This window comes from Glandiceps talaboti, chromosome 12 (genome assembly GCF_964340395.1).
Source record: "Glandiceps talaboti chromosome 12, keGlaTala1.1, whole genome shotgun sequence".
NCBI lineage: Eukaryota > Metazoa > Hemichordata > Enteropneusta > Spengelidae > Glandiceps > Glandiceps talaboti.
Genome location: NC_135560.1, coordinates 22,277,846 through 22,305,482, shown reverse-complemented (window position 1 = coordinate 22,305,482; position 27,637 = coordinate 22,277,846). Strand labels below are relative to the sequence as shown.

The 27,637-nt window shown below is 34.6% G+C and overlaps 2 protein-coding genes across 2 annotated transcripts in view; one reads left to right on the top strand and one right to left on the bottom strand.

The window, feature by feature from the left end:
• LOC144443350 (neuronal acetylcholine receptor subunit alpha-10-like) overlaps nucleotides 1-14,782 on the bottom strand; it is a 105,822-nt gene extending 91,040 nt beyond the window's left edge. Inside the window, exon 1 of the mRNA XM_078132809.1 lies at nucleotides 14,599-14,782. The gene's annotated coding sequence lies outside the window, so the exon portion shown is untranslated. The remainder of the gene's footprint in view (nucleotides 1-14,598) is intronic.
• Nucleotides 1-27,637, top strand: part of LOC144443351 (neuronal acetylcholine receptor subunit alpha-10-like) — a 37,660-nt gene that overhangs the window by 4,143 nt on the left and 5,880 nt on the right. The window contains exons 2-5 of the mRNA XM_078132811.1: nucleotides 13,008-13,119; nucleotides 22,777-22,922; nucleotides 26,536-26,580; nucleotides 27,207-27,316. Of these exons, the coding sequence (XP_077988937.1) occupies nucleotides 13,074-13,119; nucleotides 22,777-22,922; nucleotides 26,536-26,580; nucleotides 27,207-27,316 (347 nt within the window). The 5' untranslated portion in view covers nucleotides 13,008-13,073. The remainder of the gene's footprint in view (nucleotides 1-13,007; nucleotides 13,120-22,776; nucleotides 22,923-26,535; nucleotides 26,581-27,206; nucleotides 27,317-27,637) is intronic.

The window sequence follows — 27,637 nt, the reverse complement described above, 5'->3', positions numbered from 1 at the left end:
CGTTCTCGATAAATTCCATCATGTGACAATCAAAATAAAATCGATAACTTGTTAGATTTATACATCCATGTACGATAACAATTTCTAGCAAAATGTATCACGAAGAGTTGATCTCCGGCTGTTACAGCTAATACAACATACGATACTATTACGTTTTATCAGGCTGTCAAAATTATAAATGCAAGCCAGGTTTACTATCCATTCGACATGATGCCTTTTTTGTGTTTTTAAAAGATTTAACGATAAGTGAAGAGTGGTTTGATTGTTTACCTTAAATGCACAGGGAAGCTTTTAAGATTAAATTCATGGCAAAGCACACGACATGATGCCCCCAGATAGTAATCAACTGTGAACGTATAAGGTTTTGAATTCAACTGTGTCGACATGGGTTTTTTAATAGAGATGTTTAATGATAGTTTCAAGAATCGAAACTGCCTTCGTTTGCAGTGATGTGTGGAATGATGGCAAACGTTGTAAGTACATTTTTCTCTTGTGACTTCAAACGGTGAAATTATTACCGCTGAGACATGTAAGGTATATTTTTAAAAGGTCACTGCTCTGTTTTGATTTAATGATATTAGAATGTACCTTCCCTACCAATGTGCAATATCATTGGTCAAAATTACTAATAGCCTGTCTGAGCTGTTGGTCCTTGTCGAGAATTGTTGGCCATGTATTGTTTAGCGTATCATGTACTATGTACAGTGAACTAGACAAGTTTTTTTTCCTTTTATTAAAATAGTTTGTTTCTTGAGCAATAAAAACATTGTGAGTTGTGAACTATGTCTGCTAGCAGTTTATCGATCCGATGTTGACCAAGTAATATAACCTTGTATATCTTGTATTGCAAAAGTAACATCTGTACAGACATCCATGTCAATTCGATACCGTAGTTTTTACAGTCCCTTTCAAGATAAAACTCATTCACAACCATTTGATTCCAGTCCTCTCAGAGCTATAGATCAATCATTGGCACGTCACGTACTTTGAGTACTTTTTATACAAATCCATGTTGGTGAGGACACACTATTACGTTACACGTAAGTATTGATGCGATATATCGACTAACTTTATGGCCAGTAAAGTAAAGCCTCGCCAGCTTTTCCTTTGGCCATGACAAAGCCAAAAACCATCCTCTTTTTGATTTTGGACATAGAATCCGTCTCCAAACTGATTTGATAACGAATGTGTTTATTAAAAAAATCTGGTTCCACACTCTATTATAAAGAAGTCATCAGTTCCTTCACCTTGGAGCAAATCGTTGTCTTTACCTCCCTGGATGTGAAGATATCTGAACTATCACATGTCATTGGTCCACTTCTGCTATGATTACCTCACAGAATGTGACTCTTACCAGGGGACTATAGGAGCTCTAAAGCCATTTTTGTGATCTGGCAGTTCAAACGCCAGGAAGGCATTTTCGACTTCTGACAAAAACATATATCTGTATATATTTATATCCTAAAGTCAATAACTGGGTATGAAAAATGAATGTTCACTGACAATCTTATTTGAACAAGTGAATTATGTATGTCACGTGATCCTGGGTATTACAATGTGAGTGTGTTTATGCTGGTTACACATTCAGAAACAAACACATTTGTATATATTTGCAGTCCTCGCGCGCGATAGTTGGACTGTTATTTTTAGTATCCTTATTCAAGAGTCCTGGCTATAAAGTGTTTAGAACAAAAGTGAACCAGTAACCTGTGACAATGTACACATCTCCACATCCAAGTGCGTAAAGACGTCACTGTATTCCCATTTGAAAGAACTGATTGATAACCCAGGTGAGTCACCATTTTGTATACTACAGTGTGCAATATTCGTTATCAAGTCACGATTCTTTTTACGAAATCAAATGATGTTACAACGGACACAAATCACTGATGCAAGGATAATTTGGCTTTTGTATTCATGACCATAGGAAAAAAACAAGTTGGTAAGGCTCTGATTTACCAGTCGTGGATTCAGTCACTGTAGATATACCCTGACGATACTATGATACTAGCCGTGGAGTCAGTCAGTGTAGATATACCCTGACGATACCAGTCGTGGAGTCAGTCAGTGTAGATATACCCTGACGATACTAGTCGTGGAGTCAGTCAGTGTAGATATACCCTGACGATGCTAGCCGTGGAGTCAGTCAGTGTAGATATACCCTGACGATACTAGTCGTGGAGTCAGTCAGTGTAGATATACCCTGACGATGCTAGCCGTGGAGTCAGTCAGTGTAGATATACCCTGACGATGCTAGCCGTGGAGTCAGACAGTGTAGATATACCCTGACAATACTAGTCGTGGAGTCAGTCAGTGTAGATATACCCTGACGATACCAGTCGTGGAGTCAGTCAGTGTAGATATACCCTGACAATACTAGTCGTGGAGTCAGTCAGTGTAGATATACCCTGACGATACCAGTCGTGGAGTCAGTCAGTGTAGATATACCCTGACAATACTAGTCGTGGAGTCAGTCAGTGTAGATATACCCTGACAATACTAATAGTGTGTCCCAGTCAACTTGTGTTAATATTCGATAGAATCTAAATAGAATAGTTTAGAAGAATAGCAGATGTATCTTACGTTATAAACACAATGCCAAGGTATGTGGTATCACAAAATATTTTGCATGAACTTTCAAACAGAATAAGACCTTGGGTGCTATAGGCTAATGTTGATATAAAATTAGTAAAGAATCAACAGTATTATCTGGGTACTCATTTGGAAAGGATAAATTAATTAACAGATAGGTTTTGATAAAAATTGATCACTCTACTAGTACTTCTTTCAGCATTTGTTTATTAAGAATTTTAGAATGTTCTTTGGCTGTGACGACAAGAGACAACTAGTCGATCTACAAACCCGACTGGTCATATACACAGCGAAACACAAAGCATGGAATGTATACTACAGAGCCTTCATGTGTAATCACCGAGAGGCGAGACATGAATCGCCTAGTAAATGAGGATAACGATCTGATGTGACCCCAAGGTCATTTATTTCAGCATATATGATAAGTTTAATTAAAACAAAAGGCATTTTACTAACAGTCTTGAACTTTCTTGGTTATCTTCAAATCTGAAGATTTATATGTTTCTTGTTCTTTTAAAGATATTGTTCAACTTGGTTCAAAGGTCGACTTTATTTGCAGTATCGGGCATGCTTCTCCTGCCGAGTCTTATTTTGTATTTAACCAATGCCAAATCAAGAAACAAACTCTGTATTAGTTATACAACCAAGGGTTATAATTACTAATAAGTAAAGTTTTGCCTCTTTAGGCTTTCTCAAACTGTCCCTTTCATTTAGTTTATTTATTTATTTATTTATCGGATAACCAACAGGAGCTAGTCCCATTTATAGGCTCATTTAGTTCAGTGTTAGTACAGGAAGAAACCGGAGTACGGTAGAGTCAAACTGAACAACACTCTACCCAGCCGAAACCTGGCGGGTTTGAACCCAGGCTGCAGAGGTAAGAGGCGCACGAGCTAACCGCTCGGCCACCGCCAACCTTTTGCTGAGCACGCAATGCTTATAAAGTAAGTTTTGGACTGGTGAAAAAAGAAAAAAAATATATATTATTACATAATTACAAAAATTTTGAAGGTTTCGGGACCTACCAAGTGTTTGGTGAATTAATTACATGATTATCATTTTAAATGTCATCATAATAAATAACTATCATTATCTTACAATTACCTTTCCTTACAGCCTTGGAAAATGTCACAACGTAAAAAGAAATGCAATAATTAAAAAGAAAACCTAATTACAACGACATTAAACTCCATATAAACAAAGTACATGAAATCATTTTTCCTAAGTGGACTTGACGGCACTAATCACGTCATTTATATGCGTTAGCTAATATTAAGAATTTCATTATTTTTCTGAGAATTGGATATAAGTATATCTTTATCAAGACTGTCATTTCAATTCATTTTTGACTTCATCTTTAAATTAGTTTTAATATTCATATAAAATATCATTTTGATTTTAGGAACACACAGGTAGTTTTTATTGATTTTTATAAGTCAGTTTTATATAAAACGTAAAATATCATTTTGATTTTAGGAACACACTGGTAGTTTTTATTGATTTTTATAAGTCGGTTTTATATAATTTCAAAAGATTATATTGCAGATGGAGCCTTTCGTGATCACTAATTATAATTTATCGTAACTATCTCTAATTTCAAAAGAAGGTTACGTCAGTTTTATACTAGTGACGATTCGTTGTTATCATCCATCAGGTAACTGGATTAAACATTTATCATACTATTTTTGAAAAGTACTTTGTTTTCCTGAGAAAATAAATTTCGTTCACGTAGACATTCGTAATCACAAACTGGAATGGGTCGCTTCCTTGTCTCTTGGGAATCCTGACTACTAAACTGTAAAAAGTAGGATTGTAAATGTGTCGTCTAAAATATAAGACACACACTATCGTCGTTTACTACAATTATACCGTTCCATGCTTATTTGAACTTCAATGGCGATGACAATTCAGGAAAACACACGACCGACATATGATAACACTTATACGGTTGTCTAAACCTTATTTCATGCTCACCTACAATCAATCACGTGTACACAAGACATGAACTTTAGAAGCTATGTTTGAATATACAGAGTCATTTTTTTAAAAAACCCACACATTTCAATGGAAGCCTATGATACATAAATGGGCCGACCTCACACAGGCAATGCATATTAACACACATATTAACTAGATAATGTTTGGTTTTAGAAATCTCTTTAACTGCAATGATAGTCTCATGTGAGACGTAGTATAGTTTTATAAGAAGACTGCATGTCATCACAGGTTTTAAGTATGCTATAAAATACACATTACATTGCATATTGATGGTATGATGTAAACGATACAATGTCTGGAACTTTTCTAACAACGTTGCAATTTATGGTACAGTTACAAAACAAACAGTTATAAACCATCCATGGCAATCCGTGACAAAGTGTGCCAACTCCTTTGGCTACAATGAAATCTCCTAAACCAGATAGAGAGGACGTACACTTCAACACAGCTATAATCATACAAATCAAAAAGCGTTAACGGTGTCATCAGGCTTATAGATTGTGACATTTCATAGCAGTTGAAGGAGTGGACGCAACTTGTCACGGCTTATGAGGCATGCCTAAAAACATGGTAACGTTAAAGTACACCACTTCAGCCTTCAAGTTCTATTCATTCACTGTATAATCGATCTAGTGCTTATAGCGCAATACAAAGTGATGGCAATGTCAATGCCACGTTTATCTATCATCACCTTCTAAACGACTCTCATCACAACCATACATTATGTACTTTGACCTTAACCTTCGATATGTAGAACGGGAAATTAAAATCCCCAGACGAACCGTGTGATGATTATTAAAACCTTACTAGTCAAGTTCGCAACCTTGGCTATGTAATGAATAGTGAAGTCGAGTGTCAACTTGACTATGACGATTTTATTAATTGTATCTGACAACAATGGACTACATGGAGTAGTTATCTGCAAACGTGACTATAACGATTGTATTCTTTACATTAGGCAAATGAAGACTATATATCAACATCAACATCAACATTGCAGCAGATATCACCATTTGAATCATGCTCAGATATCACCATTTGAATCATGCTCAGACATCACCATTTGAATCATGCTCAGATATCACCATTTGAATCATGCTCAGACATCACCATTTGAATCATGCTCAGACATCACCATTTGAATCATGCTCAGATATCACCATTTGAATCATGCTCAGACATCACCATTTGAATCATGCTCAGACATCACCATTTGAATCATGCTCAGATATGACCATTTGAATCATGCTCAGATATGACCATTTGAATCATGCTCAGACATCACCATTTGAATCATGCTCTGACATCACCATTTGAATCATGCTCAGATATCACCATTTGAATCATGCTCAGACATCACCATTTGAATCATGCTCAGATATCACCATTTGAATCATGCTCAGATATCACCATTTGAATCATGCTCAGACATCACCATTTGAATCATGCTCAGATATGACCATTTGAATCATGCTCAGACATCACCATTTGAATCATGCTCAGACATCACCATTTGAATCATGCTCAGACATCACCATTTGAATCATGCTCAGATATCACCATTTGAATCATGCTCAGATATCACCATTTGAATCATGCTCAGATATCACCATTTGAATCATGCTCAGACATCACCATTTGAATCATGCTCAGATATGACCATTTGAATCATGCTCAGACATCACCATTTGAATCATGCTCAGACATCACCATTTGAATCATGCTCAGACATCACCATTTGAATCATGCTCAGACATCACCATTTGAATCATGCTCAGATATCACCATTTGAATCATGCTCAGACATCACCATTTGAATCATACTCAGACATCACCATTTGAATCATGCTCAGATATGGAGTCATGATGGGTGAATGGTTAGCGTGACCGGTTTGGAATCTACAGGTTGCAGGTTCGAGTCCTGTCGCTGCCTGCTGTTTGTTTCTGAGTGGCTAAAGTCCTTGGGCAAGATTCAAATGGTGATATCTGAGCATGATTCAAATGGTGATATCTGAGCATGATTCAAATGGTGATGTCCAAGTCGCCATTTGAATCATGCTCAGATATCACCATTTGAATCATGCTCTTCGTGTGACATTTAAAATATATCTCTAGTCTTAAAACTTAAATCACCGGCCATTGCGTCTTACGCGCAACATTCTTTGTAAATACATTGTTTGTGTTTACACATTAAAGACGTTTGCCATCGTCATGTGTATTACATGTAGTTCTATCTACATAAATAACACATCTCATCAATAGCAAAAAACCTTCCAGCGATGCGAAGTAACAATTTATGGTACAGTTACAAAACGAACAGATATGGATCATCCATGGCAAAGAGCTCTCCTTGTGATGTCCTTTTCTTAATATGCATGTTGCCAACAAACCCTAACTTAAAACAAACAAAAAACATCCATATCTTTTTCATTTAACCAGGAGCTGCTTACAAATGTGCAATATTGCAAGTTATCGGCGAAGCTAAAGTAGACAACTCATGCAGGATATCATTAACCAAGACTCAAATAAGGAAGTTATTGAGATTGATTACCATTCCAATGCCTTTGTAACATGATTAACAGGGTCAGTCAGTTTTAATTATACAAACATAAGACGTATACTTAATCAGGATCACGATTTGTGGCATAAAAGTAGAGTGACTTTAGTTGATGCTGTATCCTTGAAGTATAGCGTGAAAGATGTATCCACTTGTACTGCTAGCGCTATGCTCAAGGGAAATCATTCATCAACTGAACTGATAGTGACAGATTACCATTCAACTTGATAAGGAGTCGTCGTTCAACCACATTGTATGATTCACTCATCTAGTGAATATATTTATATATCTATTTAGACAATAATGATTATTGGTTAAGAGGGTTAAACCACTGAGATGATTACAATTCCAGACATACAGGAGAGTACACACGGTGTATAACATGCTTTAAAAATCAGACTTCGGATGGAAAGTAGTTAAAATTGCCATATCCGTGATCAAATATGGTTTAAAAGAGTTATATTTGTACACCTATGTCGGTGTGTGTGTGTGTGTGTGTGTGTGTGTGTGTGTGTGTTTGTGTGTTTGTGTGTGTGTGTGTGTGTGTATTTGTATCTCTGTGTCCCTTTATGTGAGTGTGTATGGGGTGTATTGAACACATTTATTCGGTATACCGTGTTTTTTCCAATTAATATTACTCAATTTAGGTCACATCTCGCATGTTCAAAAATATACACATATGAGTATTAGTACGCATGGTAGAATTGCCAAATGCATTTTATCTACCAGGCCGTACTACAGAAGAAATTTGCTGAGAAATATTCAGAAATTAGTGTCAAAGTAATGTAGTGTAACGAAGTATCCTTGCTTGTTTATTAATTCAATTTCTCCTGATATTTAAATTAGGTGTCGCTGTGCTCATATTGAGGTTGATCTATATAGGCACGTGACATGTGCTCTAGTTGATTAAAATATATTTTTAGTTCAGTCCGTTATATAATTGAAAATAACGCACAATTAGTTGGCGAATGTTGGTCCAGAAAAGTTGGAAGGTTCAGAATGTACTATCTGAATGTGAAGACTATGATTGTCAATATATACAGTGATCATTTATACAGTTATTGAATAATGTTTCAGACATAGCTTGATATGCTTTCATAGTTAAAAACGTTATTCCATATTAAATCAACACCATTAGTATCATAGTGTTGAATGATAAGATGGTGACGTGATGTTTGATTTAGCATGATGATTCTGAAAAGGTTATATAGGGGGTATTCAAATGAATATACATTCAGCTGGGAATGTGCGTTATTGATCGTTATCTCTTAATACTAGTACCTTCTTAATAGAAATCCAAGCCATATTCCTAAAGGACCTTCAAGATATAAATGAATCTTAGGTTATTCCCTGTGGATACGTAGACATTCCTAAAATTTGGCGGGCAATGGCATTTCATTTTTTTATTTCCTTATTGTACAGGTCCAGTTCTGTAGCTTCCACACATGGTTGATAGGTTAATAGATTTTGGTTTCAAACTGATTGAGTATCTCATTCTGGAATATTCAAAATTTTACAGGCGCATTTAATTGGAGTGGTACAAATGATCCAAACAGCGATGTTTTAAAAAACAAAGATAATGAAGCATATAACCTATTAAATTTACTTCCGGAGAATCTTATGGAAATGTCATATTTTATAAAAACAGGTACATTTACAATCATATGATTGTGTCATATTATTTTGAACCATATTCTGATAATTACTAATCTAACTCGTTTAATGTCAAATTGGATTCTTTTGTTGTTGATGAAAATCCAACGTGATTGCGCTTGCAAATGTTAACATATTTCATGGCACTTCGTAATTATCACAAAAATAAGTCATCATTACCTTATCATTCTTAGTTGACATTTATTAGCAATAAAAGACAAATTTTATCATTGTTCTAAAAATTCAAAAGGAAAGACAATGGAATTATTTCCATTTGTGAACACAGCTACATACATTCATTAATAATATGATGATTTGTAGTATTTTCAATCAGATAACACAAAATTTATTTCTGTTTTTCATTTTTAAATTAATAGGATATCTCAGTGGAAAATTCAATCTATCATTATAGAATACGATTTTCACATTATTTCAAGTTGTCAAATTTAGCAGACTTTCTTACCAATGTGGCCATTGTGTGCGTGTCACAACATTAAAAAAATTAATGTGGCTTATCTCTCGTTCAAACTCAATCTTATGATAGAATTACACATTTATTATTTCATCCTTGACTGAACGTAAATCACGTATCTGAATCACGCAAAGTGAAATGTGTACACAGAGACAGAGACGGAAAATATCTATCTTTATGTTGTTTTGCCATGATCCCATTACTGATAATCATCTCAGATGGCCTATTGATAACTTCTTTAAAGGCTAAGATAGCAGTTAGTGATCAGTCAATGCACAGCTTGACATCACGTGTTACATCAGAAAAAACGTATTGGCTATATTTTGATATTTTGATTTTTATAAAGTTTCACTATATACTAGACCTGATGACGTCACTGAGGTACGACTAGTGTAAATCAAAGAATGGCCCGTTTGTGAAGATATGTTACCAAAGTTTAATATTATAACTTATTTTTACGTTAACGTTCAGTTAACATTGTATAATTGTCATCTCAATGAATTTCGTCTGTCTGTCGTCGCTCTTACTGCATGGAGTATTCCGAATGAATATTATATGCCTGTGTTTCAAACAAGGATTATTTGTGTTTCAAACACCCAAATGCTAGGCTTGTATAACAGAGAGTGTAAATATACTTTAAACTCATTCGGAAACAAACAGTGATATAATGGCCGTAAGATTAAATTAGACAATCTCTATAATTGATTTTATTTCTGAATCAGACGAGTATTAAAGTCTCTTACCAAGCACCCTGTTGTTATGATAGTGACTTTAAAATGTGAAATAGGAAATCTAACCTTGCTACAAGCTGTTTTAATCCATTAAAACCAAATCGTTCTCTTAGGTTATCTATCAGAGTTACATTAACGATTTCTGTCTTTCCACGATTTAATATTTTGTGCATATGTCAATCCATCTGTTACCAAAATTGCAATTACTAAAACCTTTTGATGCTACTAAGATTATAGCAACCATACCGTTACATTTCTTCTTAACGAATCAACGCACGTATGGTTTCTTCTTGATGAGACATTAAGTATCCGAAAGAAAATTGAAAGTATGCATGCAGGGTTCATTGTTATTTCTTTTATTAGTGACCACTGATGTTCAGGTCAGGTTACATATTGAACAACCACCTCAAGTCATCGTATTTACACACGCTTACATACCTCGGGGTCCAATGCTATGGAAACCTAGTTGGAAACTAAGGGCGTTCAAGCATTTTTTATGAGGAGATATTAATATGAATCAGAAACGTTTACTTCTTACCCCAGTGAACCCAGATGTCGTGTAAAGTAATCCAGGGTGGGTGTGCGATGATTTCATTCCACACATCGTATTCCTTGAGTGCATAATTGTATAATCACGTCATGTCCTTCTGACATTTGCATCCAAATCGTAATGATGAAAGTATTACACTAATTATATTGTGTACAATCACGTCACGTCCTTCTGACATTTGCATCCGTTTATTGTATGCTTGGTTATACAATATAATGATAAGAGAGACACCAAATCGTATGAAAGTATTACACTAATTATATATTGGGCTTTGTGAATTTTTACGTAGTACCTAATTATTTGTGGGTGTAATTATTTCTTTTTACGTAATATGGAATTATCAAGTGAAGCTTTCATTTGCAATTAAAGTGTTTCAATGTAGAATGTTGAGTTTATAAATCCACCTATGGGAAGTTGGTGCTAATATTTGTAAGATATAATAGTAGGGAAGACACAGAGAGACTCAGAGAAAATGGTTGCACGAAAAGACAAATAGACACAAATCTTAGACAAGAAGATCAAACCCAAAAACTGTATAGTAACTTATTTTCTGTGATGAAAATAATATCTTTAGTTGAGCTGAGAAACTTTTACAATGTGCACTGTATGACATTGTAGTTTTAAAGATTTAATATGTGGTATGCCTCTCTGTTTGCAAATGTTTATATGACATATATAATTATGAAAATAATCATTTCTTTGACTTGTCATGAACGAAAATGCACATCAACACTTCACAGGATATAATTATAAATTTCCAAAATAATGACTTGTATAAATTGAATATGGTATAATCATTGCGGAAATAGTTTGTGCCATGAGAATGATCATAAAGGCTAAACATTTAAGTTTAGTGTTCGCTAGAGTTATCGTGCAAATCGAAGAACGGGTCTTATGTTATGATTTATACATCACTCCGGATATAAAATTGCATTGCTACGAGAAATTGTATATGCGACATGGCAGACACGGTAATGTATAATTACAATGTAATTTAGAACAGAAATTACGTATCAGGGTTATTTTATACATCACAGCTCTATCCAATTACGATATGCATCGACTAATGCCTTCCTGCGGTACAGAAGAGATATATATCACGCGACGTTATCGCCATCTTTGTGATATGTAGTCCTAACAATGAAATATACTACTCACAGGCAGATATATTCTACGGAGTTTCTTTCCCAAAGCTAACTCTGTTGTTTTCAACTTTCAACTGAACTAATCTAGATACATTTATCACTAAGATAATAACTCATTATATACCAAGGACATTTAGTATAATTATTTTTTTTATAAATGTAGGCAGGACAATGAAAGATCAATACGTAATTAAAATGAAGAGAATAATTTTGTTTCTGTTATAGCATGTTTAATAGTTTTCATTTATGATGATATTTAATCTGTTTAGTTGTGACTACAGTCTAAAGAATGGTATTTTTAATACGCTTAAGTGCTGGAGCTTTCACAAAAGAACTAGTCCCTACGGAGAGATAGTAATTTCAGTACAATTTCATACCTTTGAAAAAAAAGAAGATGAAAGGCATCAATCATTTCTCAAAACAATAGTCAATCCCCGTCTATCGAAAACGACATATGAATTCGCCATGTCAAGTGGTTTGTGAAGCATTTCAGTAAAACATCATAATTAGAGACAATATGTGTATACCATGAATAACATCAAACCAAGTGCACGTAGTTAAATAAAAGAGTAAAATCCATCACAATGTGATTGCCTTTTTTTCAGTATCGCTGTATCCAGGGACACCATAGCCACATACATAGATCTTAGTTGAACGGCATTTTAATCTTAATTTCATTGTCATGACGTCAACTAGATTGTAAAAGTACTTCAGTTACGTCGTGTGTGGTTTAGCTCGAACCATTATGCATTAACGCATACCAGCGTTTATTATAGTAACGTTAATAATTGTTATATTAAAACGTTAAACTAGTAATATATTATTATTATTATTATTATCATCATTATTATTATTGTAAATAATATCTAGTTGTTGAATATCACAGATCATAATATTTTAGATTGTCCTCCTTCAGTTAGGGTTGTATAAATGTATATATCTAAAAACCACTCCTAGGATAGGTGTTCAACAATACCAGTCTCAAGTTACTCCTAGTTATTTGCACTACTTGCAGTATACTGAAACCGCATAGGCATTTTCCATATAATAGGTTGTACTATAAATGAGATAAATCGTTATTTGTGGTTTGTTCTAACAATGATGAACAATCTTTAATTCCGGTGATAATGATTTGTCTTAATAGTTTAACAGGTTATGACTCACAAAGGAAATCGTATTGGATACACAGTGAGTCTGAAAGGCAATCTGTATGTAGATAGGCTGCCATCTTACAAATTTTCACAAGCCTCAGAGGTCTTTTGCCATTTTCCACGACAACTATCATAATAATATGTTGCGTTTATTTCAGAAGCGGTGATCTGAGAGAAAGGGCTGGTTTTTATTATATGCACTCCTGCTGTTGACTATTTGTAACATGTGTACGAGGAACTCATTCGTTGGAATTTTCCTTTGTCTCCTAGGTGAGTATGTCGTTGTACTCAGTCTTTTGATCGTTCGTTGTTGATGCACACAACTAGGTTTCACTCTTTAGTATTATATCCCATATTAGGTTTCTTTCGATGTAATTAGATCGTTTACTTCTAGTAATTAATTTTTTATAAAGGCTTGACCTGAAATGCCAAATTCAGATTGCTTGATAAGGGTTTGACGGTGAAAAATTCGGTGATCTGTTTCTAAATTATTAGATGGGAGGGAATTGCTGCTGTCGGAATGAACAAATGGTCTCCATAGATGTTACACAAGACAATGTGTTAAGTTCTCAAAGCTCAAATCAAAATCCAAAATGAAATAATATTGTCTGGGACGTTGTACATTATTGATAGTAATGACAACTTTTGAACAGAAACAATCGTCAATGTTGTCCTGCATAAACGTAAGCAAGAATATCATAAAACTTTAGGAAGAAATGTCGGCCAACTTGCAAGTTCAAGATCTAAATTCTGAGAAAATATTAGGGTGTACATTTTACGAGAGCTAAAGCTGGCACTTACAACCAGAAACGTCAGGAGATGATTGACACATCTTTTGTTTTACCACAGCATGGTATATTGTATAAACATGGCAAGAATATCATTAAAATCTACAGAGACGCAGTGCCTAGTACAAGTAATATGAATTTGAAAATTGCGAGGGTATATATATATTTTAAGAGAAGTATACCAGCACTTTCAACCAGAAACTTCATGGATATGTTATATAGTCTTAGTGCAGTATAGATAGTTATTGGTGGTGTCTTCTGTGTTAAACTTTCCTTACCCATTTTACGTCGCGCAGTTATAAATTGTTACTTGTATGCTGTATATATATCATTATTCATCACGCAGGATATAGGGCTGGTGTTTTCTTCACATAACATATTTTTCTTAACTAGCGTAACACATCGACTAGATTGCTTCTTTTCCTGATCGTAAGGTATTACATACAATACAGCTTTAACGTTAACTATACCCCCCCCCCCCATCGTGTCACCATTACGTAATATCATATATTTCCTACACTTCCGGTAGTGTGGAGATTTAGCTCTTAGAGGGGTTACTTCGAAACGTCAGCAATTTTAACTTTTATGAAAAGTGACCATTTTATCTGAACAATTTTTTTATTATTACCATACGCGTTGACTGCAGGCGTTGGTTTATAGTGCAATGTTGTATTTGAGAAATGCTGGTATGAATTCCTTTGTCGACCCAATAACTGGTTTTAGCAGTATTGAAAAGTGATCATCAATCATGTGAATAGCTGAAAATGTCTCAATGTGCCCGTGTGATTTTTGTTCTATATTGTATTTAAATGATGCTATCGAACCAGACATACGCTGGGACGATGTCAGTGTATAATGAACTTGATCACAGCGTATTCCAATATTGGCAACATTCATCATATCACACGTTGTTTCATGCAATCATTTTCATAATTATGACCAAAAAGATAAATAAACCAACCTTGGAATGCCGAAAGGTTGATCAGCAGTACTTGGAATCCTTTATGAGTGATACAACACACTTCTCGGGTGTTCAGCGGTACTCTATACACAGCTACATCGATCCGTCGCTCTTTCCATCGATACTGTTCAACGTTTACAGCTAGAGTAAAAGTTTCTCACCAGTCTTAAATTGTTAAATGATATTGAGATTTCCTCATTGAGTTGCCTTGACCCCGTCCCGATGGTTAACAGGCTTTCTGCAACAAATGTCATCAAAGAGAAATCTGATATGGGAACAGTTTTTTCTGCATTGTAATTTGCCCAACGGGAATATTTTAAGCAACTGCACAGTCGTAATCGATCACTGAAAAAAATGCCATCATATCGGTTTACATTTGCTCTTTATTCCCGGTGCAAATATTTGTTTTGCGACGATTTTGAACACAATTAAGAATGATTTAACGAACGTGTTCAGAATCCACGTGGTACCACCTAAGTAATATTGATGAATTTGATTGCATATAGATGACGTATTCCTTTAATATGTAAGACGACGTATCGATCAGTATGGGTTAGACTTTACAAAAATGTAACAGTAATCACCGGTGTTCTCCAAACATCATTCAGTCCCTGCACTGGTAAGGTAAAGCTGACTGACGGTCTTAGACAGTGCATGGCAATGAACCAGAACAGTAACCCCAATAGTGATATCATTATTTCCCAAATGATGGCAAAGAAATTGACTGACTTCAGAGATGATGATAGTGAAGATTACGTTGTTATCATGAGCAGAATAACGTGAAACAATCCGAGACGTTGAATACTTGGAACGAACACATTTATTTGTGTATGTATATGTATTTATATGGGAATAGAATACCAAATGAGGAACATGAGATTGTTAGATTCCAAATGAAATCTTAAACGGCGTCGAAACTAAGCTGATGTATTTATAAACAATGTAGTACGCATTAAGTGAGTTGCTTGTAACTATTTGTTCACAGTCTCACATTTCATTCGTTAACATACTTAGTGACATGTTCACTATTAAATGACCAAATATAATACCCAAATCGATTTTTCTTATAAGTCTCGTGCCGCTATTCTTGAGTATAATACAAGTAACGATACCAAAATGGCGTGTCGAGCCACGTTTTATTGAGATTCCGACATATCTGTGTGGATTTTCTTGAATTCCAACTTCTATATTAATCTTAATGAAGTAATCTGTATGGCACTTGCAACCAACTTCGTAACTTAACAACCCCCCCCCCCATACCGGCGGCATACGAGATGAGGTAACAGGGACATGTATACATTAAGGAACTTATCAAACATTTATGAATTCATAGCGTGGAACTAAACAACATATTTAGTTTTAATTGTATTCACAAGTCCCAGCATGTTTAGCCTTTGAAAAACCCATAGACAGTGTCTACGGAAAATCATACAAAACAAGAGACATAGAGACAACAATTGATAACATAAATATAATGCATTTTGAATTCATAATTCAGTTTTTCGTGTATGTAGACTCTTGGATATATGTTATTCTATATTTACATGATTTATGCCCCGGTGAAAATGTGTCATCAAACGTCACAATTGGTACGTGACACGACGGATAAAATGCAAATTTTACTCTAATTGACTATCGACGCGGTAGATTACAAAGATTTAGAGTCGAGACGTTTTGATATTACGACTTATCCCATGGGTGTAAAGGTGTGTTTGAATGTATTTAGGCCACAGTCTCATATCACATCACTTTACACGGTTGCTTAATACAGTAAATACATAGACATGATACGATATTAGATGAAATTATTGGGAATTTACAACATGCAAATAAAATCATGAATTAATGAATACAAATTTCGATCTTTAACGTTTAGTCTGCGGCACTTCATTATTATTATTGGATCAGAATGTTGCTAGTTTGGACGTAATTCCCCGGTTTAACCAATTATCAATACATGTATATACATTTCTATGTGGTGTATTGTAGCAACGCAATGTAGACCATGCCACTAATCAATTTGACTTGTGGAATACAAAATCATCAGGTGATATCTATGGTCCGGAACGTTTGAACGATAAATGAAAACCCCACAAATTCTTAATTGCTTATTGTAAGTATCAATAAACGTTCGTGTTTCATCAATTTAGAGTCAACATTTATACTAGAAAGTAATGACATTATTTAGAAATGACAATGTTGTACTTGCAGTCTTTGCTCGTTAACGCAAATGGCGCCAAAAACAAATTACTTCGCAATTAGTCGTTACGCTCGCTGTACACAGCATCACTTTTTCAAGAGTATCAGGTGTACGGTTTTCACCTTAGACTGCAGCTATTACATTAATTCCTTCATGATGGACGCCATATTGCGATATAATTATGTAGGTTGGGAGGACTATACACGACTATGTTTGCTTGAGTTCATCACCTCAATCTGAGCTCAGACCACTAGCATGAGAATCTCGAAAGCTCGTCGAATTCGCTGTATAACTGGGATAAAATGTGTCTCCTCACCAGTGTAATAGATTAAACAGGGCACTTTGTATGCAAACATCGGTTGTACAGCCCTTCTTCTCGCCACGTTGTCTCACTTCTTTACTTTTACATGTTATATTACTATTCTCAACAACTACTTTCCCGGTGTATTTTGGGTGGTATTAATAGATCTAAATTAAACAAACGCGGGCTTTAGTTGGCTGACAAATGAAAAATCGTTTGTTGATACAGACACAAGCAAGCTTCTATAGAGCCATATGTCCTTTGTTTGCGTTTGTCTTTTTATTGTATGGCGTGTTTATTAAAATAAACAAAGAGATATTGATATTGGCTGAATTTGCTCGATATTGTTGGTAGTAAGCCTTCTGCTTTGTATATATTTTAGTACATAGTAGATTAAAATATTTCCGTCGTTGGGCGCGTAGTAATTGTAACAAAAATATTCATTGTAAAGGGAAATATTTTGAAAAGTTCGCCTTGCTTTGTCAAATACATCCAAAATCCATAATGGATTTCAAAAGTTATTCAGAATACATATACGGCATCTGACTGTCATCGTAGTAAGAAAGAAATTATTAACAATTTCTCCTGCGCATCTTCTGGTAATTCCTTTTCCAATCCCTTATCGTAATATGTATTCAAGAAGATGTGCAGTTTGACTGACAACGTTTAAGATGCTTCTATCACGTCAGAGGCGATTAAAGTAATGTACCAAATATTCACGGTTACATGAAGAATTTTGATGTTTAGTTGACAAATTCGACACTGGGACCATTTGCCACACAGTAACGTTCATGAAACAAATCTATTTGATTATTTCTGAAATCTACACATTGCAACAAGTTGGCGATTTTATATGATTTCTATCAAAATGTTAGTATTGATTTTATGATAAGTAAGCAGCGAAGGTCTGTTAGTAGAATTGTATAATGATACGTCGGCAAAAAAAAACCAGTATACATATGGTTCAAATGGTATCCAGTCAAAACGTCCCCGGGTCAAAACGTCCCCGGTTTCCATAAGTCAAAACGTCCCCGGGTCAAAACGTCCCCAGGTCAAAACGTCCCCGTCTTTCCATTTTCCTCGACCCAAACTATTTGTGTGTGAGTGTGTGTGTGTGTGTGTTACATTATATCCTTATTTCTTACTATTTCTTACATCACAATACAGTAATGTGACTGCGTACCCACCTCAGGTGGAATCCTGACGTTACGTAGATGTATGGAGTTCATTCGGGATTCCAGACTAAGCAGAGGGACTCTTCGTATTTTCTATTTCATTAAAAAAAATGGAGTGTCTATTGACACGCGCGCGTCAATAGCAAATATATACATATATTTGCTATTGACACGCAAGACTTTTACAATCTAAATTACTTGGCAATGAATGGATATGTATAAATATTCATGTCTACGTGGGTGAACGCCCTCCAATTTTTATGAAAATGAGCATGTAAATCACGAACAGAAAATGGTTCGGAATATGGGCATCGATACTTGACCGTGTTTTAGGGAAGGAACGGAAACTGTTACACAGTCAAGTCTCTTGGTTAAATTTTGGTCATACCCGAGGACGTTTTGACCCGGGGACGTTCTGACCCGGGGACGTTTTGACCCGGGGACGTTTTGGTCATACCCGGGGACGTTTTGACCCGGGGACGTTTTGACCCGGGGACGTTATGACTGGTAAGCGTTCAAATTACATCAGTATTGTATACTGAGATCTCCATCTGAATAGAACACTCATCATTGGGGTGAACATAACCCTAAATGACTTTTAACTGTCTGTAAACACTGTATACACACACGGAAACATCTGGCCGTCTACAGATCTTGTACCTATATACAGATATTGCCCCGACAACAAAGGAAGTGTGTACATATATACTAGATGGAATAAAGCATGAGTATGCGGTTTTAACATGTCGTAATTCTGATAAACTATGCATTATGCGGGCATGTACTAATGCAATGATATTCAAAGCATTGTTTCACGTACTGCCTACTACAATGCCTTCTTGACGAGACTCCAAGTAGGAGTGACCTGAGATTGACATCTTCCAGGCCATGCAACATTACCTTTCACTTGAATCTAAAGCTATATTGCATAATCGTTTAGCATCTTGTCTTTTCATTGTTGACTAGTTCAAAGAAGACTCTCACATATGTAGGTTTCACAATGAGTTCCTCTTTCCGACATGAATGAAAAGTTTAGGGCTGTCAAGATGTGACTATTTTAGTACCAAATATTAGGGAAGTATTAACCCCAATGGCTTGTTGACTAGTTCAAAGAAGACTCTCACATAAGTAGGTTTCACAATGAGTTCCTCTTTCCGACATGAATGAAAAGTTTAGGGCTGTCAAGATGTGACTATTTTAGTACCAAATATTAGGGAAGTATTAACCCCAATGGTTTCTACTCAGTTTGATTATTGCTAAATTTATATGTCAGGAATAGTATATTAATAGAATGACATGTGATGGTTCTGTAGTTCTTCTATTTCTTCTCTTTTCCTTATCTCCTGTCTTGATCTTTAGTAACTATGGTAGTAAATGGAAGTTAACGATAAATGTGATAGTCGACTCTGTTCTACATCTAGGGACCGGAAATTATTCCTCTGGGAGTAATTCCAATTTCCAATTCACGTCACCGTACATGGTAAGGGCATTGAGATGACTGTACCATGCAAAAATCATCTGATCATTTAAGATACGTATATTTATCCACAGGTGATTCAATACAGTTCACGGTGTACAATATTATGTGTAAGTCATTACATATAAGGAATATTTCAGTTGCAACTAAAACATTTATTGAAACTGTTTTGTTAGAAAATATTGACTTACTTCAAATGGAAATTCATCTGTATTGGTAAACCATAGTATTCAATTTAACTTTTGTTCCAAACACAACTTGACCTGAAATTTTCGACTGCACACTTCAACTAAAATTGTCAAGTTGTGTTTGGAACAAAGATAATAATAATAATAATAATAATAATAATAATAGTTTTATTTCGAGAGCAAGCTCACAAACAAAATAAATTGCACGAACAACATAAAAAACAGACACAAAAAGACTAATTTACAGTACACATTTAAAAACATTCAATAAAGAATCCAAAATTTACTATTAAAAATGACAAAATCTGACAACGAAGCAGCAATTAAAATATTATTACTCTCTTTAAGTCTAAAATAAAATTTGGATTTCAGAGTACGCTGCTTACTTTCAAAAGTCATAATGAAACTACGAACAAACATGTTAGAAATACTAACACGCCTCTTTATACCAAGTAAAATTCTAAAAGCATTATTGTACGCAACTCGTACATCATTAAAACACTTACTGGTATAAACACTCCAAATATGCGAACAATACATTGACGAACAATAAGCTTGAAATAAAATACATTTAACAGAATATGAACAATTCCAAAAATTACGAATAAGAGAGTTAGCCTTGGTTAAATTGAATACTAATATTGACTTTAATACATAATATCATACACCCTAACTAGTATTGAATCATTTGTTAGTAACCATATGTGTGTAGTTATACACTAAATATGGTAAAATAAATCAAATCGACATTATGTTGGGGTCCGAACCCAAAAAACTTCAACCCGAAGCTATCTGAACATGTTTCCTTACTAATTATGAATAACATTGACTAAAAATCAACGTGTACAATGTCTAGTTATTACTATTTAAGTTTCAGTCAATATATTGTTGGTTGTCTGGTCGAAGTGAAATAATACGCCAGTTACAGCTAGTGCAGCTTTAAGCAAGGAAGGACTTCTATGCATATCTCAAATAGTAATGATTGATATGATACATGTTTACGTGCATATCTGAAATATTAATGATACAACCATTTTGAATCCACCATTGCAATTCTATGACTAACTTAATCAAATAGCTCGTTGATCTAACATTAGTATTTCTGACATTCTAAAATATTTTCTCAACCAAACCAAAGGTTACATACTTGAGATGTATTATTATTAACGTAGGACATTTTGATGATGGATCAACAAAGTATATGACGTGAAGTTATCAAAAATCAATATTCGATTTATTGAATTCAAACTACCAGGCTAGATAATAACGCACGTAAGGTAACGACTCCCATCATTTAATATCAAAATATACAATAAACAATCAATGAATACAAGGATACAAAAATGACCATGGAATGGAATGGAGCATCTAAAGTAATACAGTATCAATCTCACTGAGTGATGTGCGACTTTGAAGGAATTGATTTTTTCTATGCCATTATGATACTTCTCATTAGCTGTATTCATTATATGAGATTAGACATTAAGCGCCTTAAATGATGACAGCTAACTCATACATAAGCTTATTGTTATAAACACATAGTCTTGTAGGTGAAGAAATTATACATTAACTACTTCGGGAATTTTATGTCACCTTCTATGATTGGTATTTTTAATATTAATACCTGTTACTGGTATAAACCTGATTAATAATTCAGTACAATGGGTCGATGGTCATTGTGGTGAAGCTACACCAATGATCGTATGTAACTGGGTTACATGTTACAGTATCAACATTCATTCTCACTTGACTACATCATTGCGATGAATGATTAACAAAGAGACCATTAACTTTTGAATTCATCGCTCAACCAGCAGTATTTCTAATATAATTGCATTAATAACTATAGAAATTATATCAGTCGCCGTTCATTTATTACGTGCAATTACGCCATAACAGTCCTTTGAGAAATGCTGCTGTTCGAGTAACAAATGCTATGGTGTTAGCCATTTATTAAATTCTCAACTTACCGAATCATACATGTCAATGATGTTAAAGTGCTTCTTGGGATGAACTATAATCAAAATTGCAACACTTGAATGAAATGTACCAAATTGAATACTCGTACAAGCATAGAGAAAGCGTATTATAACTGTTACACTTACGTTTTGGGAAGTGAATTCGTTTGTCCTTTTTATAGTCACCATTATAATATCTTTGACCCTTCAAAACTTGATTCTCGCAGTTCAGATCAATAAATAACAGACTTGCTATATCTTTGATCCATATACCTATGCTATGAATGATTCAGTTCTTGTCATGTATGCTCCTTGAGATATCGTAAACCAGAACCGGCAAATTAATCGGCTTATCGTATGCATTAAGCTGTTGAGATTTTACTCATAAATATCTTAGAGAGACACGTTAACTGTCAAAAGAAACCCAAAGTGAATTACAATAAAAACTTCTTATAGTGAATAATAAATGAATAAGTTCTGCCAACCTGACAATTCTATTTCCTTATCAATACTGCTGCAAGAGGTGGCATCGGTTATATATTAATCGACAATTCTCCGTACATCGTAACTTAAGACACTAGTAAGTATTTGGTAAATAACAAGTAGAGCAAGACGATTTTATGAAATACAGACATTTTGTAACAGAGAGTTTAATTCTCATGATATTTGACAACGATACTTAAAATGTGGAGACAAATGAAAGCTTGTCAGTTTTCTTGGAGAAAGGATCACAAACTCCTCGAATGTCATAGAAAACCTGAAAGATGTGAAATTAGAGTGTTCATATCATCTATACATTGTAACTGACTTTTGTAGTCTTCATTTTCAAACACAATTGGTCGTCTTATTTATCCTGTTTTCATATGCATCTCTTGATAGGTCACGTGACATCATCTGAACAGGGTGCCAGACTAGTTGATGACTTGCTTGATATATATCCCAAGTACCACGTCAGGCCAGTAAGAAATGAGTCGAAGCCAATCACCGTAAGACATCGTCTCACCCCGATTCAAATGCTAGATATAGTAAGTATTCTCTCTATGTATCACATACCTTGCAGCGAATAGTATAGTACATGTGCATGAATGACTGCCATTTGCTTAAACTTATTAAAAGTAAAACTACTGTCTCAACAATTAAGTATGGAGGTATCTGAAACGATAGATTTCGGCTCGACTTTAAGCTCACAGCAAGTAGTATTCCAACCTAAAGATATATTTCTGGCAAACACAGCTGTGACATGTGATCATTTCAGAGTGTATTTGTGTAGCGACTACATAAAGACATATACGCCATATATTTAATAAACATAAAGTTATGTATACTGAAAGCTGGCCCACAGCAAATAAATCAACATTTCATACAAATTAGATCTAGAATTATTAACATAATTTGCAAATCTTGCTGAGGATAGGGAGTCCCACACAACAGGGTCAAACATCAAACATGACTTTTAGAATTGTGTAAAAAATTGATTATTTAATTAATGAGGATTAAAGAAGATAGCCGCCAACGCATGTCAACGGATGGCACCTGGAGCAACATTTGAATATTCAAATCCAACTGAACAATGAAATATTGTCACCAAAAGTATATTCCTTTAATGCGAATTTTGAATCGTCAATAAAACACCCGTCTAGCTCATCGATATCATATAATTTTATTATTCCTCTAATGGTGTTAATGTTTAGCAACTTTTCATAAAAGAGTACTTTGTATTTCTACATAATAATGCATGTTCATACATTGATTACCATTCTGGGTAACTCCGTAAATTTTCTATTCATGTTTAGACTTTCTCCTTAAATGAGTAAGCTAATCAAGTTATTTACATTCGATTTATAAGCAATCATACAATGAAAACGATAATAATGATGAAAGATGCATTTTTATTATTAATATGAAAAACGATAAAACACATTAATGCCAGTCATAATGCGGAAACGTTAAATAAATACATCAAGTCTTGAACTTAAAACCAATATAAACGTAGTGAATTTCAAGATTTCAAATCAGAAAATTTAGGGAATTCGTTAATTCTTGCAGAATTTCTCAGAAGTGTGTTCAATGAAATCGAGACATAAATTACCTAAAACAAATTGTTTGGGTCCGATTACCCGACCCAACCTAGTTTTTCACTACCGACCCTAAACGGTTTTGTTTACATATTCGAGAAAAAAATAATAAAAATCGCAAAACACTGTGTGAAGTCTCACCATAAATAGTAGATGTGGAAACTGACACCAACTTAAAATGACAATATAAAACTGTTCTTCCAATCTGCAATGGCTGTACATCTGATAGGAAGAAACCAATAACACAGAGACCATTTGGGAAAAAAACGGAAAACATAACTAACTGAACTAGACACTCACATATTAAAATAATGAATAAAATAAAAAATCTACCTACCCCACCTATTCTAAAATTGAACGTACTCGGAACCACACACTTGTTTTATTTGGCCTAATTTACTGATCATGACATGTGGTCATATACCCCAAATAGCAACTCATATTATAGTATATGTCATGTGGTTGCCATATGGATACTTGTTGGTAACAGCATTGATGTATTTACACACTGTGTGGCCATTTTTAATTCACTTTTAGCACAGCTGTGTAAGAAAAATTGTTCGTCTGCTTGACAAAGTTTTGTCAAAACATGGATGTGTCAAGTAATAGATGGTAATGTGGTGATACAAGAATATGTTTGAATGTGCGATATGTATCGCTGGCTACCATGGTGATCTAGAATGATATTCAGTTTGTAAAATTGCTGATTGGTTTAATATTCATATGAACATTGTAATCTGCGAAATCATGTAATAATAACACAGATATAACAAATTAACTCCCATGATAACAAAATGTTACATGATAAGGATTCATAGCAAATATGATATCAACAACAGGTAATTGATAACGAAGCCTTGTAATGAGAGAGTGTGATGTAACGGTATGAAATCATCCAATCTATAAATACACCCACGTGTCGTTGTCATGGAAACGTTATTTTCTAATGTTATTAAAACGTTAATCTGCGAAGAATTATATATTTTTTCACGTCAGCACCGTGGATATGATTGATCGTTAAGTACTTTAACTTTTCGCCTCGTTCGTTCGATCGTTGGTTGGTTGGTTGGTTGGTTGGTTGGTAGCTAGAAACGGGAGAAGCATAATGCATAACATTTCTTGAAGTCCTTTAGGTCTCTTAAAAACATCATCTGTAAAATATATCGATCTGGAAAACATCAATCCATTTCAAATACTTTAATAATCTAGTGAACTCAAAGATTCTGTAGTTGAATCATTTAGGTCAAACGATTAAGGATCAACAGAATAAAATCGAAGTAAAGGTGAGTGTATAATTAAATTTGGAATAATTTGGCATTCTGTATGTTATGTGTAATTGAATTAACATTGCCAGGTGTGGTTGACGCTGGGCTTTGTAAAGGACTTTGTAATATACACCTAGGGCAAACACCTGCGAACAGATATTTAATTTGTCAGCATCGAATATGAAATTGGTTTGATAGATACTGCTTTTGATATACATATTGTAACAGCTGACCGGTCTGTCATCTTTTTGGTCAATAATTTGTGAACTATTAGGAAAATTGAATGAATTTCTAGATCATCAGAGCAATCTGTCATTATTTCGATGATTCGACGGTTTTATTGTTTAAAATATGTTTAGTGTAACATTTAGGCCTGAAGCGGGTCGTTTATAATAGGCTAAGCATGGGTTGTTTGTATATGATAGCCTTTAGGCATAACAAACACTTGATAATTACGGGCAATAGAGGGTCTGCCTTATGTACCACAGTCACGTATCTGGCAATATTGATCAAAAAGATATCCCACTTTATCTCTGTACAGATGTCATTATTTACGAGCAATTCCAAAGTCTAATATAATGTATTGCAAACATATGAATGCATTTCTGTTCTTTTCTTTGTTTACAATCAACAATCATGATCAGCTGGTGCACATTTACACATATACTTTTGTTTGTGATATTAAACAGCAGTTGCTTATTTTGATTTATGTATAAATGCCTTGTCAAGTTCTGTGTCTTTCGAATATATTAGCGAAATAACATATTTATTAGCTTAAAAAGAATAAAGGCTTGTCTCAATAAATACAATCAAAATAATGTCACTCTTGGCTTTCAATGTAACTAAATGTATAAAACAGAGATTCGAATTCGCTAAATTACCAACGATATAACGAACTAATTCAAGTATTTTCAAGACTTCAAAATACCCTCTATTTTATTTTAAAATATCAATGTTGTACAACACAGGAACAATTCTTGCAAATTAGCATTTGTATTAGTAACATGACGGGCCATAATGGTGATTGACCCCCTAGGTTTGTGGACAAATTTCAGAAGCATTTGGTCCCCGACAAAATAATGTCCATAATTTTTTCATTATCAGAGCGAGACATTATAAATGGCGAAAAGATTAATGTGATTAGCTGACCCAACGTGACCCCTGAATATGCGTCATGCCTAGTTTTTCAGCACAAACAAATACGATGACCAATTCAAATAACAGTAAATCATCTATAATCATGAAAAAGTGTTGAGAAGTACGAGACATACAACTGTTTCCGCTTTGTTATCTTTCAGGACGAAAAGAATCAAATAATTACAATTAAATGTTGGCTTGGCCAGGTGAGTACACTGCGCATGTCGTTTGATTAAATTAGTCCTGCTTGCAGACGGTGCACGGGTCTAGATTACTGACATGACCCACAACACCGGAGAAGGGAGGGACAATTGTCAGAATCGAGTCCCGAATGAGGTTCCGTATGCAAGCAGGACTACCGTTTAATAAATGCCATAAACAATGGTACTAAATTCGACGATCTCGCCTGCACCTGTACTACTTCCAGTCTTTTTTTTTTGATTTACATAATACTATTGGACCAGGTGTAAATAAATCACAACAAATAAAAGACGTTTGGAACTTCAAATTGCAATACTCTACATAAAAGGGTTACGTAAAACCCGTTGTTCTAGTTTTTACTTTATTTTTATTTGGCTGCTTTCTCACTGCCACTTGAAAACTTAAATTATGTGAAAATGCCTTTATCTCTATCTACTGTGTGTTTTGTTCTTCATTTACGACAGTTTTTCCAGGTTATAGGCAAAAATGTTGTCTGTTTTTTCCTGTTATGTGGAGATATGTAAGAACTATTTCATGATCCTAAATCAATGTTTCTATTGCATACCTAACTTCAGAGAAAGTGACTAAATAACGTCGTAAATTTACATAATATGCTGTCTTCTCATCTCAGACATGGCATGACGATTATCTCCAATGGGATCCTGAAATTTACGGTGATATTTTACAGATACATATCCCAATCAGCGAGATATGGCAACCTGACATTGTGTTGTTTGGCAAGTATGTGTCATATCTCCGGTTTCATTCACCTTCTTTTCCAGTTAAATTTTAGTTTCACGTCAATTGCTAATTCGTCATTCTTTCCTTGACTGTAGTAGAGTAACATAATTTTGCAACGTTATAGTACATGGATTTAACATGAGGTGTGTGTGTGTTGTTGCTGTTGTTGTTGTTGTTGTTGTTGTTGTTGTTGTTGTTGTTGTTGTTGTTTGTTTGTTTGTTTGTTTGTTTGTTTAAATTTTGGTGTTAGGAAATGTGTCTTAATTATTAAATCCCCATTCACTTTGCATGTATCTCTTCTCAAATGATGATAACATCTTT